The 12,773-nt window shown below is 53.2% G+C and overlaps 1 protein-coding gene across 3 annotated transcripts in view; it reads left to right on the top strand.

The window, feature by feature from the left end:
• Positions 1–12,773, top strand: part of GSG1L (GSG1 like) — a 197,961-nt gene that overhangs the window by 119,203 nt on the left and 65,985 nt on the right. For all 3 annotated transcript variants that reach the window (XM_047714413.1, XM_047714414.1, XM_047714415.1), the window contains exon 3: positions 6,928–7,080. In XM_047714413.1, coding sequence (XP_047570369.1) covers positions 6,928–7,080 — 153 coding nt within the window. The remainder of the gene's footprint in view (positions 1–6,927; positions 7,081–12,773) is intronic.

The raw sequence follows: 12,773 nt of genomic DNA, 5'->3' as shown, positions 1-12,773 counted from the left end.
CCCTCAGTGTCAGCTGGAACTCAGGGCTGCTGACACGTGTTGTGACCATCATCCACCCGCCTCGCTGCGGCTCCTCCTCTCTGCCCTGTCCCCACCTCAATCCCTGCTCCTCTCAGAGGGCTACCCTGCTCCCCAGCCTTGCAATATTAAGCAGCCTGGGAGGTAGACGGCCGCCCCCACCCCAATCTACCTTCAATCAGTTTTGGGAGGTGGGCACATTCTAACTCTTCTCTGGGCTAACGTCTCATCTGCAGTTGGAGGGCTCGGGGCTCAGTGGGCCCTGGAGCCCCTCCCTACAGGTCCCTGAGTTCTCTCTGGCCTTTTCCTCCCAGGCCCTGAGCATCCCCGCCTCTAAGCCTCAGTATTAACTTTGCACAAACAGCAGCTGTCATGAAGCCATTTGCAGCCCGGAGGTCCTGGCCCACGTCATTTACATGATTTAACATGCTGGGTTTCAGGGGGCGTGTCTCTGAGCCCACAGCCAGCAGCCACAGCACCACGATTTATTGATTTGACATATTAAACTGATGGATTGGGGGGGGGGGATGTTTTATCCTGAAATGCTGCCCTGCCTTGGGATTTCACTAGATTTTGCAACAGTTCCCCTCTGCACCCCAGATGGGTTTTGTTTGTCCAGTGGCTGGGAAGGACTTGTCCAGGCTGCCCACCCCTTGGCCATATCCCATGGGAATAACAACATAAACAATAATAGTAACAGTTCATGCTTATATAACTAACCTGCTGTCCACCAGGCACTGCCCTAAGCACTTTGCTCCTTAATTAACTTGCTGTGTCCTCACACAGCCCGCAAAGTGGGTATGATATCTAGCCCCAGTTTTCAAGCGAGAAAACATATCCATTGGGAGCATGTCGCTCGCCCTGTCTTCCAGCTAGTGCCTGGCAGAGCCGGGCATCCACCGAGGTGACCCGGCTCGGCTCTGTGCTCTTCATACCTGTGCCCCACGGCCACTTATAATTATTCTAATTGCTCGTAATTATACTCATTAGGAAATAACAGTAACATGGAGCTTTCTCGAATACTTCCCAAGTGTCAGGCTGGTGTGATTTATAGATATTGTCTCATTAAATGCTCAGGACAAATCTATTATGCCCATTTTTCAAACAAGGAAACCAAGGGATAGAACGAGAAGGCCCCCGGCCAAGGTCGTACATCCAAGACCTGGTTCCCACCCGGTGATCTCCCACTCAGCTACACTGGCCCTGGGAACCGTCTTGGCTAGGGAGGGACCGGGGACGGGAGGGAAATTGTTCTTGCAAACCCATCAATTCCATCCATGGAGGGTCAGAGTTGGTGTTGTGAAGCTGTTTTTTAAAAAGGCAAGGAGTGCGGCTACCAGGATCAGCTGTCACCCCACGGCCCCGTACCTGATGAGAAGCCATTTCATTTCTTGTGCCCCGGGAGGTCACCACTTCTCAGCTGCAAATCGAGGCATTCATGCCAAGTTTCAGAGACCCAAAACAATCATCCCAGTGATTATGGAGACTTTCTGGGCATCACCAAGGCAAGACCCTGTCATCCAGGCCAGGGGTGTCCTTTCCGACCCCCTTTATTCACACGTGCGTGCCTCCGTAACACGAATACTCACGAAGAGCACGGATGGGTGGCCATGCCCTATGCGGTGATTCCCGAAGTTTCATTGTTCAAGTTCCTGCTTCTCTGTGTTTGCCAGATGCCAGCATCCCCCATCTAGCATTGACTCAATTTCTGAAGTTGACTCACTTTTTTTTTTTTTTAAACAGGGTGGGAGGGGCGGAGAAGGAGGGAGAGGGAGAATCTCAAGCCGACTCCATGCCTGGCACAGAGTCCGCCCCAGGGCTCCATCCCAGGATGCTGAGCTCATGGCCTGAGTGGAAATCAAGAGATGGATGCTTAGCTGACAGAGTGGTCCAGGCGCCCCCGAAGTTGACTCACTTTCTTATACCTACGCTAAAAAGGGGGCTTTTGATCAGTGGTGCTCATGTTTGAGCTCGTCAGCATTGCCTGGAGAGCTCGTTACAACACAGATGGGTCCCGGGGCCCAAGAATTAGCATCACTTCTTCCCACGTGCGGCTGCGGGTTGGGGCCCACACTGAGACCGCTGGCTCGGATCGCTGCTCTAATTGGATCCCTTGCCAAAAACCACAATGTGTTGGGGAGGGTCCCAGCAGGAAACAGAATCCCCCAAATGCTCCAAGTGAAGGTGCTTTGATGAAAACGTCCTTATAGAGGAATGGGAAGGGCTAAGAGAATTTGAGGTCCCCGAAGGCTGGCAACAGAGGGGAGCCGTTACTAGCCTTGGGTGGGCAGGGAAAAGGGTGGGAACAGCCAAGCCGCAGCTGCTTGGCTCCCACAACCCTTGGGAGCTGTGGTCAAAGTAAGAAAATGAAGTCTCTGCCAGAGAAGGGGAACAAGACAGGGAGCAGGGCAGAGAAACACTGACTTTCCTCCCCACCCCGCCCCATTTCTAGCTGGTGCCCTTCTTTGTTCATCCAGAGGGTGGGGGAGCCTGGGGGTACAGTCCTAGGAGTCAGGGCCCTTGGGGGCACAGAGCAGGTCAGAGAGGAGCTGAGATCAGTGGGAAGGACAGGAGAGGATGGAGCTGATGGAGACTCACCAGCTCAGAAGGAAATTGTCTAAATGTCCTTCAAGGCTGCCTAGGAACTGCTGGAGATCCTGAGCCCTTTCCCGGACTTTAAACAATTGACAGGTGATAGAAAGTTGTTAAGGACCCATTAGCACCAAAGAGGGACTCTTTTGATTGAGGTGATAAGAATTTTAAAAATAACAGAGAACTGAGTAGCTTCTTCACTTTTTGACTCAGACAATTTCGTGTTGTGGTGAGACATGGTTCCCTGGTGGGAAGCGCAGATATGTGGATGGCACCCCCCAGTGTTACCCACTGGGGGTATTGAGCAGTTCACATCAGGCTCTGGTTGGGGGCTGCCGCTGGGGGTGAAGGGTGGTGTCTCCCCTCCTATCCCCAGTCCAGCCTGCTGTAAAGGTGGGTGAAGGTAGGGGGTGGGCTCTGGGGACTGGGGTAAGCACAGGGGTGCAGGAGTCCATGTGCCAGCAGGGGGCAGTGTGCACAGAAGCGTTGCGGGAGGGACGGGTGGGGCACCCACACAGTCACCTTCACAGCCTTCGCCCCACCACCTCTCCCGGAGTACGGATGTTCCTGTGGATCTGTCTCCCACCCTTTGCTCTGAGATGTCGTGAGTGCCCACGTCTTGCCAATGCCCGCACCTTTCTGCCCGGGCTCCGGCTACATCCTGGACAGCTCTTTGGAGGTCCTGCAACTAATGTGGACCCTTGTTGTCTTTTTGCCTTAGCATCACCTCATTCTCCATGAAGAACGTTCACCTTCTGCCTCAGTTGCCCAAGCAGGGCACGTGGCCCCACTCTGGTCTCCTCCCTGTTCCTTTGCCACCACCTTCGTGGTCAGAGTCCCCCAAGCCCATGCCTCGGAAGTTATCGGGTTCCCCGCTTGTCCTCACCTCCTGCCATTGCCATGGCAGCCCACCTCCAGCAGGTCGCCCCACCCACGCAGCCTTCCAGACCCTCCTGACCGGGGGGGGGGGGGGGAGGCGGGGGGGGCCCTTCCCTTGCTAAGACCCTGAGGACCTCACTGCCTAAGTCTCATGGGTCAAGCGCACCTTCCACAGCCTGGCTTCTGGCGTCCTCAAGACCTGTCTGCTCTTCCTTGTGACCTCCTACCCCTCACACCCCCCCACCTCGACATCTGATGGGATGGGGGAGGATTGAAGTCTACCCTTCCCCCATCCCACTGGGTTGCCACCCTCTTGCAGGAATCCTGGTTCAGGAATATCTGGAATGCCAGAGATCGTGGAGATGAGAGCTGTGGCCAGGGAACCCTGTGCCCTCCAACCCAGGCAGGGCCCCTCTGACCCACCCCAGGGTGGAGAATGATATGATTTCAGTGTGGCTCCTGGAGTCAGAGAAGCCTGGGTTCGAACCCAGGCTGTACCACTTCCTAGCTGTGCAGGATAGTTGCTTAGTCCCTCTGATCGGAATTTGTTCCTCTGTAAAGCGGGTGCCGCCTCACTACGTCGGACGGGCTTGGAGAGGTTAACAGGTGAATGCTAGTGTCTGAGGTCAGCCTCCTTTAGAAGCAGACACTGAGATGAGGATTTACATATAAGTCTGTACAAAGGAAATGCCCCAGCGGAGAGCGGTAAGGGAATTGGGGGAGGCAGGACAGGGAAATAAATCTGGAGAGAATAAGAACCCTGAATAAGCCTAACCAGGTATCAGAGAGACTGGTGCCTGTTTCCCCACAGCTAACTTACTTATTTTCTGGGCATCTCGGCCTCTGACGCCCCATCCCAACTCTCAGCGCATCTGAAAGAGCAGAGCTGCATGCTGCTGTGAGGGGAGGGGGGAGGTGGGAGGGATTGAGGCCTGGCCCTCAGCCCATGTGGACAGGGACAAGAGCACCGCCCCCAGGGGGTGGGGAATAGGGACTCTCTGGGGGAGGTGCTGAGTCAGTAAGCAGCACAGTGGTGAGGGGCGGCCTCCACTTGCCACCAGGGCAACGGCAGCTAGGGGGGAAGGCTGCTGGGAGGGAGGCCAGGCCTCCGTGGGAGCTGCCGCCCTCCTGGTGTGGCTCAGCTCGCCCCACATCTCCTGCCTTCCTCCCTGCTGCCTTGGTGGGCCTTGGGCCAGAGAGGGGCCTCAGAGGCTATAAGTGTGCCTTGCCAGGGGGTGTTTTAACAACAGCCGGGCTGCCAAGAGCACATTATTCTCTTACAGAAATCCAAGGGATTGCCCAGGAGATGTGATATTTTTGTAGCCAAAAAAAAAAAAAGAGAGAGAGAGAGAAAGAATTTCTCCACAGCTCTGAAAGCCTGTTGTGCTAGGAATGATGTGGGTGTTTCAGAATCTGTATTCTTCATCAGGGAGCAGATAAGGACTGAGAAATTTCTGTCCATTGCCTTCATTCACTAAATAGTATATATTAGATGCCCCTAGCACGTTCCCAGTAGAAGGAACAATTTTTATAAAGGCGGAGAGGTAGGAAGGACATGTTTGACAGGTTTGGAGAACAGACTCTTTGTTGTAAGGGATAGAAATTCCACCTCAGACTGGCTTAGGCAAAGACAAGGACTTAAATGGTTCATGTGATAGAAAGAACAAATAACTGGGAGCTTCAGGCATGGCTGGATCCAGGGCCTCAAACAATGTCATAGGACACTATCCTCCTCCACCACAGCACTGCCTTCCTTGGCACTGGCCCTGCATTTAGGAAATCCCTTGCCCTTTGGTGACTCTGTCAGCTCCATCCTTATACCCTCCCAGGCTCAAACCTAGTAGAAAGAAAGGAATTTTTTTCGCCAATAGTTCCAGTGAAAGTCCTGTGACTGACTCTCATTGAACTGACTTGGGTCATACGTCCATCTCTGGCTGGTCAGGCCTGGTCCATAGTCCCTTCTCTAAAGCTTGGGTCTTGTTCTAACAGTGATTAGTGTGGCTTGAAAAGTAAGTCACCAGATGTGTTACATTTTCTTCACCCATCCTTTTTCTCAGAAATCTTATCTGCTCCCACAATTGCATTTCTCTTATCTTGACCCTTGACCTCACTCAAGCGCCCCTGGGCTCCATTTCCTGGGGCATGGTGGGGACGTGTCTCTCCCACACAACAACAATAATATTGCACAAATTGAGCTGTCACTAGATGCTAAGAACAAGCTCCTCACATTGCTGTCTAATGGAATCCTCACAGCACGACAACACTATGAAATAGGTGTTATTATTATCCTTGTTTTATAGGTGAAGAAACGCAGGCATAGAGAGGTTCATTCCCGAACCAATGACTAGAGTCAGGGGGGTCCTGAAGCTCCAATTGACTGGATAGGAATCATGTCCCCGCAAGTGGAGCCAGGATGTGTCAGCTGCAACTGAACTACACAGACGTAGAGAAGGGAAAGGACACTCCAAATGAAAGGCTTATGGTGTTGGTCGGGGCGGGGGGGGGGGGGGGGGGTTGGGGGGGTGGAAGAAATAGAATATGCCCCCTACACTAGGTGGCAGATGATGGCAACCCAAATTGGAAAAATTGGGGAGAAAAGGGAGCTGTGCTAGCACAGGGAAAACAAACACTTGAGGAGCCAAACCACTGGAAGGGCAGAGGTGCCGTGAGCCTTCAGGAACAGCTAGAACCGGGCGCTGTCATAAGGCTCACACTCTCATCAGAGCTGGTCTTGACCCGGTCACTTCTGCGTTTCCAAGTGCGGACTACTAGGGAAGGGCTCTGATTGGCTGATCTTAGGTCACGCGATCACACCGGACCAATCAATCCCAGGAAGGGAGCCTCTCCTTTTAGAACATGGCTGCTTCCAGGACAGCCACGAGGTTGAAGGTATGGCAGGAGCTCTAGTGGTTTCTAGAAAAAAGTGGAGTAAGGTCAATGAAAATGTAGGAGTATGCTCGTAGCTGCAGACGACAGAGAACACCGCCCTGACCAGTTTAGCCACCGGGAAGCCCTCGGGGCTTGGGATTGGCCCGGTGATGTCACCTGCCCGGCACTCAGCTCCGAAAAGACAGTGTCCGCTTCATCCTAAGGCAGGTGCCTTCCGGGCCATCAGACAGCTCCCGCCGGGAGCAGTCATCTAGCAGATGAGGAAAGAGACCCTGTTCAGCTGCAGGACGGAGGTTCCTCCCTCCTGTCAGAAGGGGTCCCGCACTAGTAAGCGTCACCTCGAGAACCTCGGGCTCCCACTGACTTGGGCTTGGGCGCCTGAGCCAGTTCTGGGGACATGGCCGTGATCCGCTGTGTCATCAGGACGCACCCTAGAACTGCCGTCCTCGTCTGGGTTCTCCAACCGATGGGTGTGGGGTGGGAGGTACACCAGGCGGGGCCACCCTGCTGGGTCCCTCATCTCACGGCCGCTCTGGCCCTGTCGTGCAGGGGTCCTGTGGCTGTCGGTGGTCTCCGAGGTGCTCTATATTCTCCTGCTGGTGGTTGGCTTCAGCCTCATGTGTCTCGAGCTCTTTCACTCCAGCAATGTCATCGACGGGCTCAAGCTCAACGCCTTCGCAGCTGTCTTCACGGTGCTGTCAGGTAAGGGGGAGGGCCTCAGGCAGTGGAGCCTAGCCCTGGGCTTCCGGCGGAATGGACTGTGGGTGCGGGAGCTGCCTTGGAGCTGAGGCTTGGCTGTGCCCTGCCCCCTCACCCTCCAGCTGGGTGACCTTACACCAGTCACTTCCGTTCTCTGAGCCTCTGTGTTATAGTTTGTAAAATAGGATTTATCTGCTCACTTATCACGCCTTTGGTGGTTATTGAATATCTATCACGTGCCAGGTGCTGGGCTAATCATAAGGACTGGGGTTTTAGAAAGGGACAGTTGCAGCTTTGGTGGAGTTTCCCATGTGCAGGAGAGAGAGGTGGATTGGCTAGAGACATATTCAGGAGCTGAACATCTTACGGCCCGTGATGGATGGTATTTGAGGTACAAGGCAGAGAGAGGTGCCTTATGAGAATGAGTGTATGATGATATCTTCCATAGGGATATGAAGGGGGGGCCCTTTGGGGGCGGCAGGCCCATCACTCATCTGCTTTAGTTTATGTGCCTCTGAGACATTCATGTGGAAGCCGAGGGAGCCAACACTTCTGGAAGCTCAGGGACTAGCATGGGGGTGGGCAGAGACGGTGCAGAAAAGCCCCAGAGCCGGGGATTTTGAGAGCTTTAGGGAGAATGGGTTGGCCAGCCTTGTGATAGGACTCAGGGAGGTGGAGACAGACGACTCCAAGAAAAGGCCACTGGATTACGTGGCCAGGTGTCCAGAGTTGTTTCAACAGATCCAGGTTAGGAGGGGTTAAGCAGGGAATGTGCCAGAGGGAGTAAAAGGAGCCTAGGAACCATAACTTTAGGCAGCCTGACAGATACAGTGGTGGCTTGGCTGTGTAAGATATCTGTTCCTAAAAAGCCAAATGTAAATTGAATTTCTATAAGTCTAATCCCATTCTTCATGCATTGGAAGAACCCTCTATTTAATGAAACTGAAACGATGAGCCTTTTGGTAAAGGAAATAATCTCCCCCTAATTGAAGTGTGTGTATCTAACAGAGGGACCCCTCAAAGATCGAGAGCTGAATTCAAGAGATTATAGCACACCCCACAGATCAAAACACGCGTGACTTGGCATTCTTGGGACGTGGAAATCTAACCATCACAGGAAAGGAAAGCAAAGAAAAAGAGAGTGAGCTTCATGGCGTAGTGTCCGTTTTGGGTCCCACTCACACCATTCCTAGCTATCGAACCGTGGAGTATTCTGGACCTATTTGTTCTTTTTTTTCCTCCCTCCATCCTGTAGTGATTTACTCAATATTAGAAGAAGGCCTGAAGGACCAGGTACTGGAGGTTTGGGGGAATCAAAGGAAAAACGACTGCATCTTCACCCTCCTGAAGTTTGCAGTCTTGTGAGAGACAGCCTCATCAAACAATTAGAAAATAGTGGGTTGATCTCTGTGTACTGGGCCCAGGGCAGGGGATGGGGTATGGGGATGGAGAAGGCATCCCTTTGAGCTGACACTTGGAAGAAAACATAGGAGTTTCCTTCATGGACAGCTTGGGGAAGGCATTCTGGATAGAGAGAACAGCATGGACAGAGGTCTAGTGGGGTGGCATATTCTGGAAACTCCCGAGTTGTTCAGAATGATGGGAAGGCAGAGTAGAGAGAGCGAGAGATCGAGAGATAAGGCAGGAGAGTTGGCTGAGGGTCTTGGTGCTTTGCCATGATCTTCAGATTTTCCCCTGGAGACGACAGGGAGACATCAAGAATCCGGAGCAGAGGGGCTATGGTCAAATATGCATTTGGGGGTGAGGGCTCTGACTGTGGCAAGGATGGAGTGGAGCAAGAGTGGAGGCGAGGAGACTGGCCAGGAGGTGAGAGAGGACGCAGGGGCGGTGGGAACAGGCACACCCGCCCTCTGTCCGGCTAGGAGGTGAGGTGAGCAGGGTTGCAGACTGCTCGGGAGAGCTGGCTGGATGGGTATGGAAAGCAGAGGACCCAGGGCAGCTTCCTAGCTTGGAGTCCACAGAACTCAGGGGGTCCATGAGCCGGGTGGGGGCTAATGTTCCAGCCTTAGTTCTTGAACTTGTAACTGACATGTAGTAGGTCCTTCAGCAGTGAATGGAGACAACAGAACTCCGTAGAGGGGAGCGCCTGCGGTGTCGTCACCAGTAACAGTCTGTGTTTTGGCTCTCCTGCGACAGTTGCGGCAAGTACCTTGAGGTGCGTTCATTACAAAGTGAAAAGCTTACTAGAGCTTTTGCAGAATGCTGTTACCTAGGGTGTTAATGAAGAAGACAAATATTCCAGTGCCGCACACCTGTTTGAATGTTTTGCTAACTAGATTTCCGTAGAGCTCTCTCAGCCTATGTGTTTTACTTTAGGCAGCCAGAAACATGATTCTGAGGACTCTGCAGGTCCAGATGGCCAGAGCCTCTGACCGAGGATCCCCTGGCTGGCTTCTGGCTGGCTTCTGGCCAGGGATGGGACGAGCGGTGGATTACCGAGACGGGGAAGGTGGGAAAAGAGCAGGTAGTGGGAGGTGATGGGTCTGGTTTGAGCAGGTGGGCTGTGACACGCGGGTCCCTCTCCCTTGGTGGCAGTTTCACATTTTCTTTCCCCGCTCTAAGCTCGAAGAAAATCCCCTCCATTATCCAGCAGCCAGCCCTCCCCCTCCCCCTGTGTCCTCCAGTCACACAGTAAGAGCCGGTGGGCAGCCCGAGAAGGCATTTCCAGGTCTACACGCAGACCTCTCGTGGGGTAGGAGGTGCGGGCTCTTCCCCCGCCTCAAAGGGCTTAGCAAAGTTTTCGCCCCTCAAAACAAAGCAAAAAAAAAAAAAAAAAACCCAGAGCCCCACTGCTAAAGAAAATAAGATTGTCTGCTGTAATTTCAGACAGATAAACAATGCAGGGCTCAAGGAGGTTAATTGAGTTGCCCACGGTCACACAGCTGGTCAGTTGTGGAGCCAGGATTAAACCCGGCTCCTACTGGCCTCAAAGCCCTGTGTTCTTTTCATAGGATCGAGCAGCAGGGGTGACCGGGCTGGAGGGAAAAGACTTTCAAGTCTTCAGAAAACAGTAACTAAGAAGCATGTGTGAGCCAGATGATGTCTGTAGATGAAGTAGCCAGTGGGGGAGAGAAAGGATTTTGTCTTCATGCCTGGGAGAAGGTAGACAGGCGGGCAACAGGACACCAGCAGAGAGGCTACCCGGGCCCGGAGCCCCTGCCCTTTCTGGAGCCACTTGAGAACAGGGCAAGGGTCGAGGAAGGCCCTGGAGGAGAGGGGTGGGCTTCCAGCCGGCTCTGATGGGAGGTGAAGGATTGGGCAAGCCCATTGACCGAGCCCATGGGAGGGGGCAAGGGCTGGGCTCTGAGGCTACCAGACCAGCTCACACAGAAGGGTCCTCAGCCCAAGGTCAAAGCCTTCTAGGATAGAGGGGAAAGCAGACTTGGGGCATCCCCTACTTAACCCACTTATAACCAGTTATGAGAATGAGCCAAGTGATTCTGATGGCTCATAAGAGCCAGTGCTGGCTGAGATGCCAGGAGCACCAGCACTGGGCTCGGCCTGCCACGTGGTGTCCTTGCGAGGAGGGGCTAGCACTGTGCGTGTCCCCTGTTGCCTGCAGTCACGTCCCTGGTAAGTTGTTAAACCCCCGGCAGAGCCTGCCGCATAAGGCACTTTGACGGGGGGCTGGGGGGGGGGGGCGGGACGGACTTCAGCTTGTCCTGTTATTGTTCCCAGCTGTCTTCCAGTACATCTAGGGGCAGATCGAGGCCCAGGGACCAGCCCTGTCCCAGTGAGGCAGGGGGCAAGGGCATCATGCTCTCCAGCGAAGGGAGACAAGCTGGAAGGGCCCATCCAGCAGGGCTGCATTCCTGGCAGAAGGTGGTTGTACAGATGGGGTTTGGCCCCGAGGACTGGGGGCGGGGGCCGTGGTTGCTGGCCCACTGGCCTGGGGCCTAGAGTTCTCAGTACTTCTAGGGACCCACAAAATGTTTTCAATTTGACTGCTTTTCAAAGCAACAGAAGAAAAATTAATGCAATAATAATGAAGACCTAAGAGTGAATCTAGATTGGATCATAATTGTCTTTCCACCATTGCAGTCATAAAGTGTGAATTTTAATATTTCTTTTATGGAGGAACAGGCCCGTGGAGACAAACATGCATGGGGCCCATGAAAGTCATGACGAGGCCCTACAGCGGGCCACATCTTTCCTGGGGCTCTCAGGACCAGGCAAGACCCAGTTCTAGACCAGGGGTGGCTCCAGCCGCCTGTGGCCCCTTGCCAGGTCCTGTGACTTTAGCCAAGAGGTGCTGGAGAAGACGGAACTCCCTGAGTTTCTACCCCCAGTGACCAGAGTCTTAGAGCCCAGAAGGAATGTGAGAGCAGGCTGGAACATGTCTGCTCTTCCTCAATTCCTCTGAAGAATGAGACCGATCTACTTAGGAAAAACACAGTCATTTGGAGACTCCCCGTGCAATCCAGCCAACTGTGGGCTTTTAGTAAAAGCTGCTGCGGCATGGAGAGAAACGTGACCATTTCTGGCAAATAAGCAGACCTCATGGAGAAGGCAGTAAGAGTTTTTCGTTAAGCAATGAGAAAAAGGAAATTTTGTGGTAAAACAAAAAATCACCGAGGCAAGGTTGCTGTTTGGAATCGGGTTTCGGGAACCCTTTTCAGAATGAGGTGTGGACCGAGGAACAAGCAGCTCCATGGCCGCCAAGGTGGACATCACAGTGTGCTTCGGGCAGAGGTTGGGGGACCTTGGAGTTTCTCTTAGTGCAGCAATTGTAACTGTGTAGGATGAGTTTCTTGATACCCTAATTCTTGGGTATATGCTGAAAGAATCCCACATGGATAATCCTCTCTGTTCAGTCTCCCTGCCCTGGTCAGACTGGGTGTCTCACCTATAACTTAGAAAGCAAGTACTTTTGTGTATTTTTGCATCTAAAAATGAAGAGGGTCTGAGTTAGAGAAATATGTATTTCTATATTATTAAAGATTCTTTTTATTGCAAATGACAAGAACCCAATCATATTAGCTAACAGAAGAAAGAAAACCGGGGGACCCAAGGAAGAGACCCTAAGGGCGAGGTATGGGAGGTATGGGAGGGCCTCAAATGCATGGCTTCAGTGCCCACCTGATGTGGTGGGGTCGGGGTGCATTGCCTTGGTGGTGCAACTGTGTTCATTAACCAAGCAGCTTGCTTGAGCCTGGTGTACAGAGGCTTTTACTGGGAGCTCATTGCATAGGCAGGATTGATGGGATCTCGGGCCCTGCTCTTGAACTGGTTCTCTAACCCTCCAGCCTACCCTCTGGAGGCTGATGTTGGCACTGGCCCCAAGCCCTACCCTCTGATCCCATGGTGGATCTGCCTGGTGGCCAGCCCCCATTTTGAGTCATCTCATTCATTAGCAAAAACTCAGGTGTGATCCAGGGGCTCGTGCATAACAAGGACTCCCCAATCACTCAGGAAATCCCAAGGATTTAGAGGCTCCCTCTCAGAACCCAGGACAAATCGCCAGTCAGATTCTTTATTAAACAGGGGTCTGGATGGGCAGACTGGAGCTGTGCCTACAGCTGGGTCCTGTTTGGGTGGGCGGGGCCACACTGGTAACGGTTTAAGGGAGTGAGGGGCCTGGGCCGTCTTCTCTGATTTGGGACCATTAAGCACTAGTAAGGGGGTGGGCCTGCTTGGCCTGCAGGCTTTGTGGGGAGTCTGGTGGGAGTGCTTTG

Source organism: Lutra lutra, chromosome 18 (genome assembly GCF_902655055.1).
Source record: "Lutra lutra chromosome 18, mLutLut1.2, whole genome shotgun sequence".
NCBI lineage: Eukaryota > Metazoa > Chordata > Mammalia > Carnivora > Mustelidae > Lutra > Lutra lutra.
The sequence above is the reverse complement of the archived record's forward strand: the minus strand, read 5'-3'. Positions and strand labels throughout refer to the sequence as shown.